Source organism: Hyaloscypha bicolor (genome assembly GCF_002865645.1).
Source record: "Hyaloscypha bicolor E unplaced genomic scaffold K444scaffold_189, whole genome shotgun sequence".
Lineage (NCBI taxonomy): Eukaryota > Fungi > Ascomycota > Leotiomycetes > Helotiales > Hyaloscyphaceae > Hyaloscypha > Hyaloscypha bicolor.
This window is the reverse complement of record NW_020194691.1, coordinates 613,026-625,304: the sequence shown is the minus strand read 5'-3', so window position 1 is coordinate 625,304 and position 12,279 is coordinate 613,026. Positions and strand designations below refer to the sequence as shown.

The window sequence follows — 12,279 nt, the reverse complement described above, 5'->3', positions numbered from 1 at the left end:
CGAGGCATTGCTGGCCTGGCATTTGAAGGAGAGGGTGTAACCAGCAAAAGAATCGGCCTGACTGAACCTCCACCCTGTTCAGGACAAATACGGCTCGACTCCCCGCCTGCTCTGGTGTGGACTAACAAACCATCAATCCATCAGGTCAGGGTTAGGTCATTCAGCTAAGAAAAAAGGACTACCAAATCTATCCATCCCTGCACTGTCACAGCTGGTGGTATCTAGACAGCTTCGACACACCTTCGACCCAATTCTCCGCACGTTTTGACGGGCTGAGAAAATCGTGATATGAAGAACAAACATCCGGAGGCCAACATTTCTGATCCTCGACTTCAATTCTATAACGTCACCCTGCAAGAGCTAAGTGTGATCTGAGATCGCGGACTCTTTCATGCAAAGCCTCTGGAAGAAGACGGCACCGTGCCGCCCTGCTTCACCAGAATGGCACTTGCCCATTTGTCTCTGGATGCCCACCACAAGCTCTCCCAATATATAGCTGAGAAAATAATACAAAACAGAACGTGAATTGCAACCAGAAGTGCTTTGGGAATAACACCTCGATTGGATGCTGATCTCGAAAGATGGCGATGTAGGAGGATCCCCCGAACTTCGGTAGCGCCCCCCCCCTGATTCAGTAGCGCCGCCAAGAAAAATCCGAGCAGGGGACTCGCATGTTTTCACGCGAAGCTTCCTCTCGTCCATTATTCCGAATCAACAATGCATGCTTCCTGCACTTCGACTTCTTTCTTTCGATGACAATGGCAGGACCTTCCCCTCACAAACCTCGGCGGAAGGTCAAGAAGACGAGTAATGGCAGCGAGGTCTCCTCCGTCGCGCCGGCCACAGCCAGCCGCACAGGCTCGAGTCGACCAGCATACCCACTCGCAGCTTTCCTCTGGCCAGCGCGCAGCTCGGTGTCGCAATGGGAGATCCTGCCAATGATATTAATGGCGGTGGGCTTGTTCAGATGGGCAGCTGGCCTCTGGGGATATTCAGGTACGTCTACAATCGAATAATGGTGTCGAAGCTCACAACTTTCTAGGATTTCAGAACCCACCTATGCACGGCGACTACGAAGCACAGCGACATTGGATGGAGATTACGACTCAATTGCCTATCTCCCAATGGTACTTCCACGACCTCGAGTGGTGGGGACTGGACTATCCGCCTTTGACCGCATACCATAGCTGGGTTCTGGGCAAGGTTGGGGGATTCATCGATCCATCATGGTTCGCTCTGTTGACTTCGAGAGGGCTTGAAGATCCTATATTGAAGGTCTTCATGCGGGCTACGGTTATCGTCTCCGAATACCTCGTCTACATACCAGCTGCGGTGATCTTCGTCCGGCGGCTCACGAAGCTACAAGGTATCAGTTCGTGGAACGCGTCAATTGCCCTCACAGCAATCCTGATGCAGCCAGGCACGATTCTGATCGACCATGTACACTTCCAATACAATACGGTGATGCTTGGATTAGTGCTGGCTAGCATGTCCAGTGTACTAGCTGGGAGGTTCATGTGGAGCTGTATCTTTTTTGTCTTGGCACTTGGCTTCAAACAGATGGCACTCTATTACGCACCCGCAATGTTCGCATACCTCCTCGGAGTCTGCCTTTTTCCCAGAATCAATATCCCGCGGTTCTTGGGGATTGCAGTTGTCACAGTAGCAGCATTCGCCTTACTGCTACTCCCCCTTGTCCTTGGCGCTCTCTATGATGCTCACCGTGGCATTGATGCGAGACCGGACCTCCATGGACGGTTTGCTCCATTGCCCATATTCTCCGAGTACTCATACCTCATTAACTTCAAAGCTTGGTATTATCCTATCGTTCAACAACTGGCCCAGATGATCCACCGAGTCTTCCCTTTTGCCAGAGGACTTTTCGAGGACAAGGTTGCTAATTTCTGGTGTGCTTTGAACGTCGTCATCAAGCTTCGGAAGTACCCGTCGGAACTTCTCCAGCGGGCTTCTTTGTTAGCTACACTTGTCGCCATCACTCCGCCCTGCTTTGTTATCTTTGTCAAACCTCGGAAGGAATTGTTGCCGGTGGCCTTGTCAGCAACGGCATGGGCTTTCTTCCTGTTCAGCTTTCAGGTCCACGAGAAGAGTGTCCTACTTCCCTTGATGCCCATGACAGTTCTCCTGGCTGGAAAACATGGCCTAAGTAAGAATGTTCGGGCCTGGGTCGGCTTCGCCAACTTGCTCGGGGTTTGGACGATGTTCCCTTTGCTTGAGAGGGTCGACTTGCGCATACCGTATATCATTTTGTCTTTGCTATGGGCCTACCTTTTGGGTCTTCCGCCGACAGCTTTGGCCGTTTATAGCCAGGATGGCCAGCCGACTTGGGTCGGTTTTGCAACGACTACCATCCACTCCATCTTCTACTTGGCAATGGCAGCATGGCATGTCGCTGAAGGGTTTCTCTCCCCACCGCAAAGCAAGCCAGATCTTTGGGTCGTTATCAATGTCGGAATTGGCGCAGTGGGATTTGGGATCTGCTACCTGTGGTGCTTGTGGAGCCTAGTGATGGAAAGTGGAATTGTGGACATCTCGAAGGCGGAAAGGAAGAAAGTGAAGGCTCAGGGAGTCTCTATAGGTCGCGATATCTCCAATTAATACCTGGTTCTGTCAAGCCGTTACACCGAGATACCTGCCGCGTTCCTGGCCCGTCGCACAATTCCGAGGTGGCAGATACGTGAAAGCTCAACTGGAATGTCTCTTGACGTGTTAGATGCCGCCTTGTGAGTTATTTTCATCCTAAAGGGCCGCTCACTGCTGACATCCTCTGCGCTCCGCCGCTGGCTACCCTGGGGTGCAAGATCTTTGCAGCGCTCACTCGCCGAGGTGGGTTACACTTGCTGCCACTGGAATCGCTAAAATTCCCTCAGCCACAACCCTCATCCTGTTGGCCCCCACATAGATTTTTCCCGTCCAATCAGCTGCTTCTTCCCCTCTCCCGACCGGAGAGTTATGCACGCTTCAGCCCGCATATTAACTATTTTTATGGCTCGTACATGTGAGAAAAGGGGCTTGGTAAGATACCCAACCTAGCATCAGTACCAACATCGGTTTGAGTTGGAAAAGTCAAATCTTTGTCATTTCTGAACAACTCTCGCTTGTGGGGACTCTCTTTCCTTCGGAAACTGGAGGCTGGCAGCCGCCGGACAGGGCGCAGGAACCCTCCTGGGTAAATGCCACGGTCGTGGAATCGCGCCTCCTCAGATAAGTGAGCAGCCCTGAAGCCACGATGTTTGTGATTTGACGCCATTGCATGCCACGGCTCAGCCTTCGCCCGTGTATGCGACACAGCAACGTTTGCTCCCAGGTCCCCGCTGCATACTGCTCGCAGTACGCCTGCTTTGTTGTGGGGACCGATGGCCCGAAGAGGGCAATTGCTTTGTTCTCGACATCAGCCTACCGTCAGCTTTCTTATTTGGGAAGATAGACCTGGGCCATTCCTTGAAAGGCGCATCCTATATTACACCCAACTATTGCGAGCATTCTTCGATCAGACAATCTCCTCATCTTTCATCAGCCATGACAAATGATCTTTCCTAGATACCAAGCATTAACTAGAGCTTCAAGTTATTGAAAAGAGCGTCGGGATGTTGCTCAACATCGTCGTTGTATTTTTAACAGGCTTGCTTAGCCTAGCTTTTGCAGATACCACGTACAGTACGACTACCAGTACATTTTCATCGGCTGTCGCGACACATACCATTGCTGTCGGTGCGGTGAGAGGACTCCCCATCGTGGCTAGACTGTTTCACAATCCCAATGCTGATCATATTCATCTACTAGGGCGGGGGTGGGTTTAACTTCTATCCGCAACAGACTTATGCCAAAGTCAACGATGTAATTGGTAAAGTCCTCGTGGGGTTGGATGGTGGCCTGGCGGATCGAAGCGTAAAGCTAATTGAAAGTCAGAATGGCAATTCTATCCCCTCAACCATTCAGTTGTCCGATCATCATACGGGAATCAACCATGCATACCCTACGAGTGGACTGGCGGGCCTGGCGCGATTGGGTTTTGGAGTGGATTCATGCCCGTGGCTCTGGTGTTGAAGGATGTAAGGAAAGATCACATACCTGGAGGAAACCCAGCTGACGACTTGAATTACAGCCACCGAAGTTCCAAGTGACCGTCAATGATACCGCGCCGATATTTTATTACTGCTCAGCGCCTGGCGCATGCTTCCAGGGAATGGTTGGAGTCATCAATCCGGTGCGTGACCAATTGAGCGAAGAAGACGACGGCCGTGACTGACTTTCCCTCTAGAATGCAACGCAAACATTCGCGGCCCAAATGTCATTTGCTCTAAATTCAACAGCAGAATTTAGTCCTGGAGAATCTTTCCTGCCAGAAACTCTGCAGTCTAGCTTTTCGAGAACAACGACATACACGGGAGCAACCGCGGCACCAACAGCTCCTGCTGCTACGACAAGTTCGACAACCCCCGCGCCCTCCACAAAATCCTCCTCGTTCCCAACTGGAGCAATCGTTGGAATCGCAATTGGAGGCTTTGCTCTTCTCGTTCTAGCCGCCGCCCTCCTTTACATGTGCGGACGGCAAAAGACCATCCAGGAAATCTTGCGGCAATCGCAACTCCCAGCACCCACCCAGAACTCCTACCAACCCACCTCCCCCGGTTTGTCAGAGGCCAATTATCCAAACATGCAGAAGGAGCCGAGTATGGCAGTTTCCAGAGACGGGCATTTCAGCACACAGAGTTTGGCTCCACCGACGGAAAGGAGCATGAGCCCGCCAGTCGATGAAAGGACGGGTATGATGGGCATGCACCCACTGCACGCTGGCTCACAAGGATACCCAAGTCCAGGTCTGATGAGTCCGAATAGTCCTGGGTATCCGAGTCCAGTGTACTCTGATAATCTACGACATGGGATGGCAGACGTGAGGTGAGATTAGAAATGCCCCACTCCACTATTCTCCACTATTCTCAGCCCTACGGATCTCAAATTCGCCACGACACAGCTTGGCACCTCCCCCCTTCCTACTAAAATCCGCTAACTAATTTGTTTTATAGACCCTTCAATCCAAACGACACAGGCCCCCACGAACTCGCCGTCCCGACACCGAATACCTCGCCACATGAACGCAACGAGCATCGGCCCTTCTCGTACACAGATAGTGAGAGCGGCTACGCGCGAGCACCGTTATCACCTGGAAAGTCCGAGACTGGTACATATTGAGCGCCGCCCTTAAACCTTCTGTTGTCATATCATTCAAGTTGTGAGAGGGAGGCTCAGCCTTGCGAGGGGCTGCAAGGGAAATCCCTCGGGTATTCGAAGGCAGGGCGTGTCTGGCGTTTTGGGTTGATTTATTCGGGCGTTGGGCGAGCGGGTGGGCAATTGGTCGGTCGGCCGCACTGGACTGACTGGCTGAACGAAAATGGGACTGGCATTCGGGCGGGATGATTAAATGTGGAAGCTATCTAGGTTATTTCTGGAAGTGAGATTGAGGCGGAGAGAACAGATACAGGATGAGACGGAATGAACGAATGTTCGTGTAATTATTTATTTCTAAATCGGACTTGGGCAGACGAAAGGAAGGGAGCCACGACGGCATTTGAAAATTGTGGCCATTGATCCCTCCTTGGCGATTGTATTTCTTCATTTATCGGTGTTGGCATGTTCAGGATTGAGGTGTGGCTAAGCTCAAGTGAGACAGACGAGAGAGCCAGTCAAGTCGGCTTGTGGTTCTTTTCTGCCAATGCCATGCCGGATGACGAGAGCAGCCCTGTTTCACTTTCTATTTATTGCACTCTCACTCACCTGAAAATACTGGAAACCAAAAGATAACATAAGTGGTGTTGGTTTGAAGACGGGATTATGGTTATTTTATCTGATTACAACATATGCCACGTGTCTTACCCTTCCGTCATCCATCCTTCTAAAAGAGAGCCCTCCCGCTGTATGCAGACCCTTCCCAATCTAGCAGTGAACGCCTGAGTTCCCTCCTAGCATCATCAATCTCGGTATGGCTCCTTCCATTCATATTCAAAACACACTCATCCATCACGTAATTCAAATCTAGAAGACTTAAGCAGCACCACCGGCAGCCATGAAGAGCCTCTCCCGCTTCATCAACGCACTCAGCACCACCACCAAACTGCCCGCCGTAATAACAAGGATATACGTCTTGCTCATCGCACTCACGATCGCCTTCAGCACCTCCAGCTTGACGCCCTCACTCAGACTAGCCACAAACTGGCTGCCTGCCCCAGCAATTGCTGCTTGAATTTCCGCTACGGGAACGCCAGGCAAGATCTTCTGGATCCCGGTCTGAGACTGGTTGAGGAAGACGGAGTTGGCGATTGCCAGAGCGATCGTGACGCCTGAGACCTGCGCACAGGTGATGAAGCCCACGGCCGAGGGGATGAGTTCCGGCGCAACGACTGCTTGCGCCACGGAAAAGGATGCTTGTGCGAACATCCCCACGCCGAGACCGAGGATCACGGAATACCCGTAGACGCGCGAGATGCTGCTTTCCGTGTCGACGGTGTACATGAGCGCTCCTCCGATGACGGTCAGGATGCCGCCGACGGTGTACCAGGGCATGTACACGCCGTATGCAGACATAACCGCCCCGTTCGTGATGACGGCGAAGATCATCAAGAAGATCAGAGGCAAAAGACGCACGCCGGCTTCCAAAGCGGAATCGTTGCGCGTGAATTGGAAGAAGATGGGGATCATGTAGATGGGGATGAAGATGGCGGTTCCGCCGGCGGCGGTCATGCAGAACAGGATGAGGATGGTGCGGGACTTGAAGAACTCGATGGGAAAGATGCGGCGCGTTGTGGTGGTGAAGACTGTGTAGACTTGTTGTAGGCCGAGGAGGATGAAGAGCACGCCCGAGCACACGAAGAGCCCGATGATCTTGCCGCTGTCCCAGGGGTAGGTTATCCCGCCGAAGGAGACGGCCATCACGCCAGAGATGAAAGCACCGATGGTGAGGAGGCCTCCGAGGTAGTCCATTTCGCGGGCTCTGTCTGCGAGTGAGACGCCGGGACGTGGGTCCTTGTTGGGGAGCATGAAGATGTATACCGGGGCGCAGACGGCGCCGATACATAAATTAATATAAAATGCCCAACGCCAGCCAGCACTGGAATCAGTAAATGCTCCGCCGATTATTGGACCTAGCACAGTCCCCAGACCCCAGGTCAGGCCAGTGCCGCCTACATACATGGGCCGCTCATGCATTGTCGTCGTTGCTGCGAGGAGAGTCATGACTCCCACATACATTCCCGATCCTCCTACTCCGCAGATGGCGCGTCCGACGATCAGGGCGTCTATGGTGGGTGCTCCTCCGCAAAGTGCGGACCCGGCTTCGAAAAGGACTACGCACAGGATGTAGGTCCATTTCGCGTTGAACTGGCCGAAGATCTTGCCCCATACCAAGTTGGTAGCTGCTGCACCGATCAGGAATGCAACACTCAGCCAGCTGAGCTTGCCCACAGAATCAAAATGTGTGACAATGACAGGCTGGATGTCCGCAACGATGGTGTTGTCGAGGGCGAAGAGGAAGGTCGAGGAGAGAATGGCGGCTACTACCACAGCCCACTTCCACCCGGTTATGTCTCGAGGGGGAACCTCGTCCGCGTTTTCGGTTTCTTGCTTCTCGGTGTCGGTGTCCATGCCTGTTACGGAGGTCTTCTCGGACACATCTTGAGTCTCGTTGTAAGGTGCTGTCAGGAAATCCTTTTTGGATGTGTTGGAGCTGACTCCTTCCTCCTTGTCTGCATCCGAGATGGGGAGGTTTTCTTTCGAGGCCGTCATGATTTTTGGTTTCTCTTGGAATTATTGTTGCGACGTTGGTAAATATTGGCCGAGAGATTGCGGCTGAGAAAAGAAGATAATGTCGTCCCTATCCGTGGAACAGGACTAGGTTCGTGTTGATGGTAAGTGAGTGATAAGAGAGAAGAGAAGCCTCGAAGCAGAAGATACTAGATATAAGCTCAAGCTCTAGATCCATCAGTAATGGCGAAGACGTCGAGCTAGATATAAGGAAAGTCTGGGGGTACGCGCTACAAGTAATTCTTTTGATACGCAGGGGGCATGTGCACTTTCAACCTGGTCAGCCCGCCCAGAGACTGCCAAACTTGGGCAATGGTTGGTAATCATCCGTTTGACGCTTGACCAACGCGGACAACGTGGTCAGCCCGACCCACAGCAGATTAATACTGAAATATCTATTATCTTGAGCGTGTGGATGAAGAACTTGGAGATTGGGCCGCTAAGTCTGCGGCGTGGGGAGTGAGCTCATGCAGAGGGAAACGAGAGAAACGAGTTTAAGTGTTGAGTCAGCTCTACGAGGTCAACGCCAGTGGCCACGACGACGCCATCAGAAGTGTCAGGGCTGCAGGGTACGGACTTTTTAAAATGCCATATGGCTCAGGCAGGCTTGAAGCAGTGGGTCTGTGTCTTCCAGAATTTCCAGAAAAACAGCAAAGCAAAAGAAACGGGGACAAGTGCTGACTAGGGGGTCGGGGATTTCTTGGACCAACGCCTTTGATTGGCCCCATAACCCGACCGGACCTTGAGATTCGCAAGTAAAATACGGAGCAAGGCAGATTAAAATTTAAGTGCAAGGAATGGATTGATAACCCAGATCGGGCTGGTTGGGGGCCCTTCGAAGTTCGGAACAATATTTCTGCCGCGACTGGGCGCTGAGGCACCGAACTGGATAAGGTTGGGCAAGGCGGCTTCTGTATTGGCAATCGCCATGGAGATGCCGGACTTAGGACGCCTGGATTTTCTCCGGATATCGAGTCACCCCGACCAAATCTGGTGCAATTTGGTGGCCAGCTATCGCCGACGCCCGAATGCATATCGGATATTTGGGCGCTCCGCGTGTGGACATCTCGATGACCGATTGACGAGCCCATCAGCACGGCGCAATCTTCTTGACCGACAATTGTGATGACAGTGGTGGAAGACCAGAGCCGAGGCCAATCTTGGCTGCCAGACTGATCCCTCCAGCTCTTGGCTCACTGCGGCGTGGCTCTTGAATGTCAGCTTACACTCTCTTTGGCCCAAAGCTGGTAGCGCGGACTCGCCGACTCTCTCGGACTTCATTTGAGCGTGAGGCCGAGCAAATGGTAGAAGGCTTTGATGATGGTTGAGTCATTGATTATCCATCGCGATGTGAAAATATGAGATTCTTGGAAAAAGGGTTAGGAGAGTGAGGCTGAGGTAAGAGGAGAGGTGTGGATTTTATACGGCCTTGACCCCTCAGATGTCGCCCCTCATCTTGTGGCGAACCTCGGGAGTTCGGCAATGAGCCGTACCAGAACTTCTCTTTTTGCTTTGACCAACTAGAAAGTATGAGCATATGAAGGGAGTATATTTGTGGTGAGGCGTCAACTTCGGACAATTGAAGTACTTCGGGAAAGGCATGATTATATCCGATCGGCTTAGAAATAAGCTTCCCCCTTCCACCGTCAAGCATAAATTTACGAAGGCGGCGGGCATTAAAATCCGTCTAACTCGCTAAGCGAGATTTTGGGAAGTCTAGGGGCCACGCGGTTATAAATGTCTCGCAATTTCTCCCCAAATTTAATCGTTATAAAATTCTGGGAAAAGATTAACGTACTATTTTTCTATTATATAAAACTCTTGTAGAAAATTTTGGGCGTTGCGTTGTGGATTAGTGCGACTTTCCGAACAAGGCAATTTTGGTATTCTCGCGTGCACTCTGCAAATGGACGATTTTCAACGCCTGTCGCCTTCATACCCCTAATTAATGCTCCAGCGACACGCCGGATTCGGCATAAACGAAACAAATGCCCCTGAGTGACCACACCCTGGCCCCAAAATCACGCATACCTCTCCGTTCACTAAAAGACACCACGGTTGACTTTAGAAGGGTTGTACAAATAAAGATCTAGAAATACGATATAAAAAGGCTTCCAGAGCATATACAATGGCCTCAAATTGCAATTAATGGCCCGCTCTTTATTACAACGATGAATCGAACGTCTGAAAAGCTAGAAGGGGGATATAAAACTACAGTCCCGTTGTCCCAATGTACCCTGACCCAAACTCCCCGAGAGCCTTTGAGTCCATATGATAAATTACAATTTATTTCGAGCCTATATGAACATTACAACAAATAGGCTAACTAAGCCTCCGGACAGCAAGGCGTACATGAAGCTAAAGGAAGCTTGCGATTCTCCTCCGGTGAAGGTACCGGATGTCGCTTTCGCGGCCGAACCGGTGCTGGCTGCTTTGGCGGCGCTGTTGAGTGTCAACGACTTGGTCGGTACTGTCGTCTGAAGAATCATGGGGGGTGTCAGCGACTTGCTCGTCTTCTGTAAGACTGTGACGGCAGACTGCGGGGATTGGTTAGCTTTTCTTCCGAAAGCGAGCAGGCCGTCAAGAGTCAAGAGTCAAGCGGCTTGGTAAGACTTACAGTCTTTGCCAGAGTCGCAGTACTGAGCTGAGTTAAGGTTTTTGCTGCCGTTTTAGTCTTCAGTTTCTCATGTCAAATACTTCAAGTGAGAGATATTAGGGAAGTTCACATCTATGATAATGATTATGGAAACTTCAGAGATCACAAGTTTCTTTGCAGCATCGATAATGATGATTTGGACCTCCTCGATATTGATCGTTGACGGTGGAGCACATTGAAACTTCCCGGTGTTTCCAATGTTAAGTACGATATCAGTGATGATGGCTGTAAAGTTTTTGGCACCAGCCGGAATGAGGTGCATGTTGAGAGGAGGCGCCAATCCACTGGTATCCCACATAATATCTCGATTCTCCCACACCGACCATTGATTCGCAGCAGGCATCATGATCGTTGCTCGTGCCAGAGCTGAGAAGCCCAGACCTAACGTCGAGAGGAATGATTGACGCATCTTGGAGGGTTATAAGACTTTTGGTGTTCGGTCTGGGCGTAGGAGAAAATGCTGGGAAAGCGGTTCGACTTCAATGTAAAGGAAACGACGGTGAACTGGAAGTGAAACTAGGAGACAGGAAGCAGCAGCTGGCCAGCAGCAAAGAATGAATACCGAGTGTATCGGAAGAGATGAGAAAGCCGCAAAAGAAGGGCGAGGCTTGATGAGGCCACCAACTTACCAAAGAAATATTCTTATATGTAGAAGATAATTCAGACGATTCGGAACTTCTTCTGTCGGATGTAAATACTTCCATCCCAAGAGAAAAGCCCTTCCACCACACAATCCTGTTCTGTGCACATGAGACGATCCTGAGTGGTCACTGTGATGGTGGAATAGACCGGGGAAGGCCTCAGAGCATGAGAAACGAGACGTTGAGACGACGTAGTGAGGACGAAAATAGGACCTGCCAGGGCAATTAAGCTCAAGGAGGATGATCTAGCTTCGCAAGAGCGGAGAGCAGAAACACTGAGTGACATAGCGCCAGCCTTGGATCGTGCGGCCAGCCCTGTGCAGGCCATGAACAGAGATCGGTACAGGGAATCAGGTGGAGTGACGCGGTCTGAAGATGTGATGAACGGGTTGAGACGAATAAGCATCGCCGTTTAGTCTCACAGAATGAAATACAGTTTGTCTGTTTGGTTGGCGATCTTGAGCCTCAAACGTCTTCGGGCTCAGGTGTGGAACTCGGCAGCAGCACAGACATACGGGTGAAAAACAATATAGAATGGGGATACCTACAAGCAAACGATTAAATCATGAACATTCGGTGACATTCCTTCGCCTGCCATCCCACTGTCGGGAGAATTGGAGGAGCAGACAGCCAAGTTGGCGATGCTGAAAGTGGTGAGAGCCGATGCGGTAATGGGGAAGATACACTGAGGCTCTCAGGTCGCGAAACAGCTCTGGAAACTTCATCTCTAAAAGGGATGCAATGAGCTTCTGCGGACGGTGTCGATTATGGGATGACATCCTCTCCAACGGGGTCTGCAACAAGACCTGAGAACCGTGCAATAGGGGAAGTCGAGATATTTGAAGCAGGAGATTGGGGTGAAGTGCTGAAGCTGAGATAAAAAGTACTGACCGCCTCAATCCAAGGTCTTCGGGCTCTGCTCGCTAAATTCCAGTGTCAACCTCCCTTTGCTCGGGGCTCATATAACTGAAGTTATAGGGCACCCTTCGCTAAACTCTCCCTAAGTCTTCTCTGACCAGAATACGTACAGTGAAGGGGGCTGAACTTTGTTATCTGAAGTTTGGAAACAGCCTCACGCATCCAAGCCCTCTGCCCTTTCTCGATGCAATTGTACGCACGTGAGGCGCTCCCTCACACAAACGTCTAAAACACCCTGAGTGGTGGAGA

General features: G+C 51.2%; 4 protein-coding genes across 4 annotated transcripts; 2 read left to right on the top strand and 2 right to left on the bottom strand.

The window, feature by feature from the left end:
• Positions 1–758: 758 nt before the first annotated feature.
• Positions 759–2,616, top strand: K444DRAFT_604675 (glycosyltransferase family 57 protein; the record flags this gene model as incomplete). Its single annotated transcript, XM_024878821.1, has 2 exons — positions 759–996; positions 1,043–2,616. 2 exons carry the CDS (start codon positions 759–761, stop codon positions 2,614–2,616), a joined length of 1,812 nt encoding a protein of 603 aa, XP_024726657.1.
• Positions 2,617–3,931: 1,315 nt separating this feature from the next.
• On the top strand, positions 3,932–5,309 carry K444DRAFT_282528 (uncharacterized protein). Its single transcript, XM_024871583.1, has 4 exons — positions 3,932–4,070; positions 4,124–4,225; positions 4,280–4,997; positions 5,046–5,309. Exons 1-3 carry the CDS (start codon positions 4,044–4,046, stop codon positions 4,919–4,921), a joined length of 771 nt encoding a protein of 256 aa, XP_024726656.1. The 5' UTR covers positions 3,932–4,043; the 3' UTR covers positions 4,922–4,997; positions 5,046–5,309.
• Positions 5,310–6,060: 751 nt separating this feature from the next.
• On the bottom strand, positions 6,061–7,797 carry K444DRAFT_648700 (MFS general substrate transporter; the record flags this gene model as incomplete). The annotated part of the gene is made up of 2 exons (XM_024885493.1): positions 6,061–7,692; positions 7,744–7,797. The coding sequence occupies 2 exons, from the start codon at positions 7,795–7,797 to the stop codon at positions 6,061–6,063; spliced, it is 1,686 nt and encodes a 561-aa protein (XP_024726655.1).
• A 2,376-nt stretch (positions 7,798–10,173) lies between these two features.
• Positions 10,174–11,166, bottom strand: K444DRAFT_711641 (uncharacterized protein; the record flags this gene model as incomplete). The annotated part of the gene is made up of 3 exons (XM_024888255.1): positions 10,513–11,166; positions 10,433–10,476; positions 10,174–10,352 (listed from the first exon to the last, which is right to left on the bottom strand). The coding sequence occupies exons 1-3, from the start codon at positions 10,878–10,880 to the stop codon at positions 10,174–10,176; spliced, it is 591 nt and encodes a 196-aa protein (XP_024726654.1). The 5' UTR covers positions 10,881–11,166.
• Positions 11,167–12,279: the final 1,113 nt, after the last annotated feature.